This window comes from Octodon degus, unplaced genomic scaffold (genome assembly GCF_000260255.1).
Source record: "Octodon degus isolate 3935 unplaced genomic scaffold, OctDeg1.0 scaffold00140, whole genome shotgun sequence".
NCBI classification, from domain to species: domain Eukaryota; kingdom Metazoa; phylum Chordata; class Mammalia; order Rodentia; family Octodontidae; genus Octodon; species Octodon degus.
Window position 1 is genome coordinate 7,163,761 of NW_004524716.1, and position 9,593 is coordinate 7,173,353.

The 9,593-nt window shown below is 36.7% G+C and overlaps 1 protein-coding gene across 5 annotated transcripts in view; it reads left to right on the forward strand.

The window, feature by feature from the left end:
• Positions 1–9,593, forward strand: part of Dram2 (DNA damage regulated autophagy modulator 2) — a 38,997-nt gene that overhangs the window by 19,626 nt on the left and 9,778 nt on the right. For all 5 annotated transcript variants that reach the window (XM_023701774.1, XM_023701775.1, XM_023701772.1 and 2 more), the window contains 2 exons: positions 4,184–4,251; positions 5,376–5,515. In XM_023701774.1, the coding sequence (XP_023557542.1) occupies positions 4,184–4,251; positions 5,376–5,515 (208 nt within the window). The remainder of the gene's footprint in view (positions 1–4,183; positions 4,252–5,375; positions 5,516–9,593) is intronic.

The following is a 9,593-nucleotide window of genomic DNA, read 5'->3' on the forward strand; positions in this document are numbered from 1 at the left end:
AGATTTTTTTTTCCAGCAATTTATTCTGCTCTGAGTTCCTCTATACCTTTCTGCTGTTGTTTCTTTACTTCCAACGCTACTAATTCATACATTTCAGCTGAGCTAGTGACCTCTGCACTTGTTCTGCGTGGGCTGGAGGACTGACATTCCATTTTACTCCTTGCCTGTCATTTTGTATAGCACTGACCTCTGACCTTTGGTGTAGAGCTTTGTTGCAGTTATAACCTTGGCACCTCACGAAATTTGAGTGCAGATCTATTAATTTTGCGTTTATCCAGTTATGCTTGTTTTGGATCTAGTTGTTGTGTTCAGCTCCTTCCTGCTGCAGCCCTTGGAAGTGAACCTGTGGTGCCCCTCTGTTGTGCCCCTGTCCCAGGGGACACAGGGGAGCGCATAAGCTCTCCCACACACTAGCTGGGCCTGGGCTTGGGCTGGATCTGGTAGTCCCAAGAGCGTCGGAGAAGTTCTCAGTGGGCTTGGGGATAGGGGCTCCATTGGGTGGAGGGGTCCAGAGGGCAGGGCAGAGGGTCTCACGTGGCGTGCCTGGGTTTTGGTCTGAAGAGGTTCCGTGGGCGCAGGGATGCATGACGCTTTCCTGCACACTCTCTGGGTCTGGGCTGGGCTGGATCTGGGGGTCCTGAGAGTGTAGCAGAAGTTCTCACTAGGTGGGCTTGGGGGCAGGAGCTGTGGAGGCCTTCATGTCAGGAGCTAGCTTGGGCTTGATCTGGGGAGATCCAACCAGCACAGGGGAGCACAGGAGCTCACTCCCACACTTGCTGGGCCTGAGGTTGGGCTGGATGGGAGAGATGGAGGTTTTAACAAGAGAGGGAGAGAGAGGGGCCGAAAGGGTCCTGAGAATATGGAGGAAGGACGCACTCATGGGGCTGGCCTGCGCTTGATCCAGGAGATCCAACCAGTGCAGGGGAACGCAGGAGCTTACCCCACCCTTGCTGGGCCTGAGCTTGGGCTGGATGGGAGGGCAATATGGGTATTTGTTTTATAGCCCTTTTTAATTATAACGTTAATGAGTTAATTATTAGAATAAATTCTAAACAATACCAGAGTGCTGATAGAAATAAAAATGAAAGTTTCTTCCTGAGCCTTCCAGTTTCTGCCCCCAGAGATGACTGATGGTTTGGTAGGTTTCCTTCCAGAAATTGGTTTATTTTGTCATCTATATTTATATAAAACTTTTCTTTTTTTCACCTTTTTCCTCCTCCTACTCTTTTAATTTTTTTTCTTAATTTTGTTCCATTTATATAAAGTAATAACTTGTTGATCTCAAGCAATTTCTTGCTTAGGGTTTTCTCTTTTTTCTGGCAGTTAGAAGCGACATTGTATTCAGGGTCCTTTCATATTCAAAATAATTAAGCTAGATATCCTGCAAAGTTGCTTTTTTTTTTTTTTTCAGTTAATAGATCTTATTCAAGAGGTTTAGCTAGTATAGCTACGAAGGACAGAACTAAATATAAACTTCACTGCAAAATCGAATTTTGTTGCCAGTATGCTTTATACTTTTTTTTTTTTAAAGCTAGTTCAAGTGGTAGATATCTAAGTAAGGTGCAGAAGATGTGCTGCCAGTACACCAGAAAAAAATGCTAGAATATGTATGTTTATTTCTTACATGAAAAATCCTTAAGCTTTACTGATTCTTTACCTATCAGATAGTAATAATGTACATACATATATTTTGAAGTTATAGACTTTTTACATTAGTGTATAACTTAAATAGTTTGATTAAAGTTCAGTGCTAATAAGGTATTGTGCATAGCTGTTTTCATTGTTAGCCCAGTTGATATCATTTTCTTTTCAAGCCATATATGCAGTTGCAATATATGGTTGAGCCAGTCAGCTTGGAAATGCTTGCTGTTAGTTATTTGGGGGACAATCCAAAACAGGAGCATCATTTGGAGTACAGCTACTGTTTTAAAATTACTTTTTCTTATATTAATAATAAAGATACATTATAGACAATTTTAAAGGTAAAGTATAGGAACAAGGACTCCTTATTCCCATTCCTAAAGACAGTAATCAAATAACAAAAATCTCTTGCTTATAAAAGATACATTATATTGTTTTATAAGGTTTTTTGTTCAATATATTATTTTTTGTTCATTTTTACTATAAATTATTACTTATAAATAAATAAAATTTTATTTTCTTCAGAGTGATGGAATTGTAAAGTTGGAAGGAACAATACTTAGAATTCATGTTAGATAATGTCTGTTTTTATTTGGGTGGCTGGTTTAGCCCACTCTGGGGCTGGGACAGATGTGCCATGTGGTGCTAGGGATTGAACTGTGGTCCCTGCACTTTTGCCTAAGCTTGCCTAAGCAGGTGCTTTAGACCACTGAGCTATCTTGCTGACCTGATAATGTCCTTTCTTAAACCCCTAATCCAGGTGTTTACCTAATCCTATTTCTTGCTAGGCATGACTTTATTTCCTTTTTATTCTTTTTTAAAAGAGAATAAAATGTTTAAAAGAAAAACATTAGAAATGATACAGAGGGGCTGGGGAGGTGACTCAGTAGAGTAAGTGCTTGCCTGGCAAGTGCAAGGGCCTGAGTTCAATATCTGGTTCCAACAACAACAACAACAACAACAACAACAACAACACCAAAAAAAAAAGTGCCAAAAAAGAAATAATACAGAATTTCACTAAACAAAATCATAGGAATTCGACAACGGTTGTTATACTGCATATTGTTGTCTTCGTATAGCACTGACCTCTGACCTTCTTGTTGCAGTTATAACCTTGGCATCTCATGAAATTTGAGTGCAGATCTATTAATTTTGAGTTTATCCAGTTATGCCTGTTTTGGGTCTAGCTGTTATGTTCAGCTCTTTCCTGCTGCAGCCCTTGGAAGTGAACCTGTTGTGCCCTTCTAGTTGTTCAGATTATCAGATATAAGCATGCAAAATTGGTCAAAAAAGTTATAAAAATTTTAAAGAGAAGAAATGTAAGCATTAACTGCTCGTTTTAATAGACCAGCAGAAATCAGCAGTACAATATTTCAAGCTATCCTGTATAAATACATAAATACATCTTTTTCCTTTCCTTTCTTTTGTCCTTTTCTTCATCCCAGTTGTTCTTCCCTTTGAACAGATTTTTTTGCCTTTCACAGTATTGCAGTGTCTGAGCTGAGACCTGGATTAATCTAATTCTCATAACACCTGAAGGCCAAAGAATGTCTTTTAGAGATTTTTATTTTTATTTATTTATTTTTTTTCTACTGGAGATTGAACTCAGGACCTTACATTCACCAGGCAGGTGCTTAGGCCACTAAGCTACCTCTCCAGCCCTTAGAGTTTGTCTTTTTATCACTATAATAATTGAAGTAAGAGACAGTATCTAATATTTAATGGATACCTTTACTGGATACTTTCCATACATTACACATTTCACTTCATCTTTATTTTTATCCAATGTGTCTGGGAGCAAATAAGTATCTCTACTTTGCACACAAAGGAATAGTCTTAGGGAGCTAAGAGAATGTGCCTAAGGCTCCACAGTAAGTGGTGGATTTTTCTTTCTGGGTCTGAGTACTCCCTAGCGTCTTGAAGGACTAGCGTCTAAACAGACATCGCAGTCCAGTGTAGGTAAGTGGGCAGAAGCCTGGACAAAGCACTGAATCGCTGTCTCCTAGAGGAATGATATTTGTCTTGAATGTCATCTCCATGCAGGCAGAGTTTTGTCTGTTTTATTTTCCTCTGTATTTCTGTCTCAGAAATTCTGGCATAAGGCAGTAGTGCTTAAAAAATATTATCGTAATTGATCAATAGATAAGCAGATGTTTGTTTAGAGATGGAGTGAACAGGTTTAAAAAGGCAAGAATTGTGAAGGGAACTGTGCTATTTAGGAAATATTCCAGAGAGACATATAAATACCTGAGATTTTTCATGGTAAGTTAGTAATACAATCATAATATAGCAGGGATAGCTTTTTCAAAATAAATTTTTTTATGTTGATTTCTATTACATGGGAAGGAAATAATCTTACAGTGTCAGGAAAAGTGAAATAGGCAAATATTTATGAATTCAGATTATCCAGTTCTTGTTACAAAATGAAGTAATAGTAGAACTCAGTTGCTTTTTATAAGATAAGTGATTCAAAATGATTCTTTTTACTACTTATTCCTAAGAATATTGTAAAAAGTTCAAGTATTTTCTCTTTTTCTTTCAGTGACACTGGGACAGTGGCTCCAGAGAAGTGCTTGTTTGGGGCAATGCTAAACATTGCTGCAGTTTTATGTAAGTAATAAATAGGAGTGGTTATAACAAACAAAATCAATAGGTTAATTCCTTTCTTCTTTAAACTCTATTGTATTACTTATGTTTTAGTTGTACTTGAAATTGAGCAAATGTAATCACAATTTTTTTTTTTTTTTTTTTTAGAGAACGAAAATTAGAGAACTGCTAAAACCTTTAAGAAATAGCTGTAGGGCTGAGTACTTAAATAGAAGTTGTAAATGTAACCAAATACTCCTTGAGGCCTAAAGTGGACTTCATAAACCATCTGTAGTGGAGCAAAGACTATAGATACAACTGACCACCATTAAATTCTATTAGTTTAGAAGTTTAAGAATAGAGATAGACCTGTGTTTTAATTTTTGTGTGATACTCCAGTGTTAAAGGAACCTTTAGGGTTTTATATTACTGTTCATTTATTTTTGAACCAAATTTTTATTGATTCATTATTTTCTTCATCAAATGTGATTCTTCTAAATAATTCACTTTCATCTATATATTTGTCTATATCAGAAGCAGAAGTCAGGACTATGATTCAATTTACAGAAATGTGGCTTTTATCTAACCTCTTCAGAAATGTGTACAAAAGCATATCTTTGTTACATTTTTTATATGTTTGAGTTTTTTGGCAGTATTTCTGCTTAAAAAGCTTGCTTTGGCCCTTTCTTGACAAATAAATGGTCAAGTGGTCATTTGTTTTTCTTCTTTATAATTTGACTGCTATGTTTGATCAAGCCAAGTTGTAGTAATTTGAAATAAAGTTACATGAAAGTGAGGCAAGTAAGGTTCTGGAGTTTTTTGCCTATGCACATTTTATACAGATTCTAGAATTGGTTGATTTTTACTTTATATTTGTAAGAGATTTTCTGAAGATATCAAACTTACTTTTAACATTTTATACTCAGTGTTTTTAAATATGAGACTAGTGGAAGGCAGATAAATTGCTCAGGCAGACATATCCTTTAAAATAGTCTTTAAAATTGAATTTGTGTGTGTTTATGTGTTCTTAGATTAACTTTGAAAGGAAAATCTATGCTCTGCATGGCAGTGACCTTTGTGAACTTCTTTGGCAATTTTATTCCCTTGTTATTTATTACTTTGTTGTTTTTTGGGTTGTCTGTTCCCAGGCCTTGCTACCATTTATGTTCGTTATAAACAAGTTCATGCCCTGAATCCTGAAGAGAACCTTATCATCAAATTAAATAAGGCTGGCCTTGTGCTTGGAATACTGAGTTGTTTAGGAGCTTCTCTTGTGGCAAATTTCCAGGTTTGTGTTTTAGCCCAGCATTATTATTTTCCTAAAAACATAAATATACATATTTGAAGGAAAACCTGAAACATTCAGTTAAGTGCTGCTCTTCTTTCTTTACCTTAACAAAACTGAATCTACTGCCTTCCTGTTAATTGATTCTCACAATTAGGTACTTTTACAATTAGTAAAGTTCATATTCAGTAATCTGAACAGATACAAATTGTTCTTTTTTAGAGTCTATAGGACAAGTTATTAGACTCTACTACTATTTAGTTTGTGAGTATGTCAAGACCAAGCAGAGAACTAATGTAAACTAAGTGACACATTTAGAGATATAAACACTAGTTGTTTTGTTTTTAATATACTTAATAAGTTATAGTCATTCAACTGTTTTGTATGTTTGTTTGGATGGTTCTGTTGATTGCTTTCATTCTTAGGTGCCCAGCCTTGTACATGAGGATGTAAAAGAGTAGTGGTAACATTTCTAGCTGTTTTTCAGATAGTTCTTTTGTTAAAAATTTATTTATTTATTTGGTACAGGGTCTCACTCTTCAGGTCTGACTCATAGTTATCATCCTGTCTTAGCTTCCCCAGCACTCGGATTACAGGTGTGTGCTCCCACACCTAGCTTCAGTGGCCTGGGCACAGTATATCCAGGATTCTGGGGCCAGCACGAGATGTGGTACTGGGGATTGAAACCAGGTCCTTGACCTTACCAGGCTGCAGAGCTATCTCCCTCTCAGATAATGCTTATTGTTAAAGTAGCAGTCAGCAAGTAATCATGTAATTGGGTTCCCATCTGAGAGATGTATTATTAAGCAATTTTGTTGTGGAAACATAGACTATGCGTCCATGAGCTGGGCTGTCATAAATCAATGGGCAATATAAGTTTCAAAAATTATTTTTATACTTTGTGCTTCATAATAACTATATTCATCTTGAAAAATGGTACATAATGCATAATGCACCTTCATCAGTTTTATACTTTTTTATTCTTCCCTTTCCATATAATCTTAACTGAGCCCTCATTGTATACTTGGTCTATTGTTGACAGGAAAGTTATTATGTGGTATATGACTCTGTTGCAAACTTTGCACATTCTTGTCTGTTGACATCCTTTCAGGAGAGTGTATTAGTGACTATACTCTGGCTATATGCTTTTTGATTAATCTCTGTAAAAGGTTTTAATTTAGACATTTGAAAACTTGCTTAACATAATTATTTAAGTATACAGGCACTCATTATACAAATACACTTATGTATCTCAGCTTTCGATTGGTTTCTCCTGTTTTTCACAGTTTTTAAATTATGGTTAATACAGCGGTTGAATATTCCTTAACCAAAATCTTGAGATCGGAAGTATTTCAGATTTTGGAGTGTTTGGGCACTCAGAACATTTCAGATTTTAGAGGCTTCTAGATTTCTGAGCATTTTGGAACTCCAGTTTTTGAATTAGAGATGCTCAACTTGTCGTAACCTCTATAGGTAGAGCCCAAGAGGATATTAGGTAAAGTAATGGTAAGCACTTAAAAAAAAAAGCCTGAATTTCAGTAGCTTATCACATAGAAGTTTATGTTTTACATACATGCAGTGAGTACAGGTGTTTTGGTTGACAGGTAGTCTTTCCTCACAATGATTTAAAGTCCAACCCTTGCCCATCTTTAGTCTCTGTTACACCATATGACATTACAGGTTCTGCATGGAGTTGGCTGAAATAATAAGAGATGCAAAACTCATACATGCTTCCTAAAAACTTCACCTATGTTTTGTTTTGTTTTGTTTTAAACTATCTAATGACACTTATTAAAGAAGTTAAGATAGACTTTCTTTTAGGACCATCTTGGAAATTGAAAGGACCACTTCTATAGTATTTTATAATAAGTGAGAGTGAATGGACTCAATTTAGAATACAGAGAAGAATGGGAATTTATAGCCAAGAAGCAGGTGGAGGTCTGTAGATAGGAAAATACTAAGAGGAAATATAAAGTATAAAGAAAGATTCTGGGTCTCTCCACCTAAAAGCATTCTTGCTGAAGGCAGATCACAGTGATTAGATATTGTGAAGCGAGATGGTGTAGGTTGAGGAATTCAAGGAGAGGTTTTTGTTTTTTTTTTTTTGGTCATCTGGCAGTAACTTAACTTCCTTCTACTGACTATCATGTGCTAGGAAATGGTGGGAAGAGTTTAGCTGAAAAAAGGTAGTTTTCCTGGACATTAGTTTTCAGGAACAACTCTACTATGGGAGAGGAACAAAAATTTTATCTTATTTTTAATTACTATTTTAAAATGTATTTTAGTACAGGGACTGTAGGGTCTCACTACACAGATTGGACTCATAGTGACCCTCCTGTTTTCAGCCTCCAAGTGCTAGAATTATGCACACCACCATACCCAGTCTCAGTCACTGTGTCAACGTATCCTGGGGGTGGATCCAGCATGGCACGCTGGGGATAGAACCCCAGTCCCTGCACCTGTCTAAGCAGGCGCTTTTGTCTGCTGAGATATTTGGCCAGCCCTTGGGAACAAATATTTTAGTGGACAGCTAGTCAACTGTGTATAGTAGTCCTGCACTTCCTAATTGGATTTTGTAGCTCAGTGTTAAAAAAATCTTGTTGAATTTTTAGGGTATAAATAGTGATTCTTTGCTCTAATTGTTCTTTGATCAATTTAACATATTTCTCACCTGTATGCTAAGAATGAAGACCTAGTATTTATATGGCCCAGTAAAATCCAGTTGGCAGTGCCAATAGCACACAGATGAGCTGCCTTTTATCTTTATTTCATTTGCTAAGATAGTTCATACCTATAGTTTTACTTTTTTTTTTTCCATGTATTTGGTACAGGGTCTCACTATACAGCTCGAATTTGTAGTGATCCTCCTGTTTTTGGGCCTCCCCAGTGCGTGCTCCACCATGCCCAGACTCAATCACCAGCTCAGCACACCCTGGGCCAGGGCCAGTGGCATGCCGGACCAGGGAGAGACTGAACCCTGGTCCCTGTGCTTACCTAAGCAGGCACTTATGTGGTTTTATTTTTAGCTCTCATTTTAACTTACCTTTACCATAAGTGTCTTCTTAACTTTATCAGTTTGGATCAGATTTTTTTTCTCTTGATTTTATCTCTTCACGAAACTTTGAACCTGTTGAATGTGTTTCACTGATGGCTTCTTTGCTAAGCTCTGTTTATTAGCAGACTAGCCTTACATAGCTATCAAGTAACTCCCCTTTCTAATCTAAACTTTTACTGCATATTTAAAATTTCTTCCTCCTCTTTCCTCCTCCTCCTCACTCGCTATACTTTTCAGAGACGAATTATAGTTGATTTATTCAGGAAAAAGTATAAACAAACTAGGTCTGTTTACAATAATGTATCCTGGCTGGAAATAGAGCCTAGTACTGTTTTAAGTAGAGTAAGGATGTTCTAGTTTTATCCCTTAAGTATTGAATGCCTCCTCTGCATTTCTCCTTTCTCCCTACCATCTCCTTTTCAGCCAGTGCAAATCGAACCGTTGCTCCTCTGGACTGCTGCCATTGCTTTCTCAATGGCTCCTCTGTAGTCATTCTTTCTTTCCTTTAGTCAGCTCTTCGTGTTGTAGCCTCAGTGATCTTTGGAAATATACAGATATCTCACTCTGTTTCCCTAAAATTGCATGAAGAAGAATCAACACAGGAAAAAAGTTTGATAAATTGCCAAGTTATTTAATGAACACAAAAGATCTTATATAAACTGACTCTTATCTATCTCTCTGACCTCATTGTGTATTAGTCCCATTAATGTCTCCATTCCATATTACCTTGGCTTGTTTTCTCTATTCGTACCTTAAACTGGGTATGCTTATATAAGTCTTTTTGCCTGTGTTGTGTCACATGCCACAACTCCCTGATCAAAATAAATTTAGGCATCGTAAGACCTCAGTGTCGACCATACTGCTTCAAGGAAGTCTTTCTGTCTGTACTTTTTGTATGTTTGGAAGTTTTTTTTTTTGTCATTTCTAAGTCTGTGATACATAGTTCTTTTACATATCAGTCTAATTTCATATTGGTGGTTTAAAATTTTATTTACCAGCCAAGCAAGTTGGTGCATGGCAGCATCC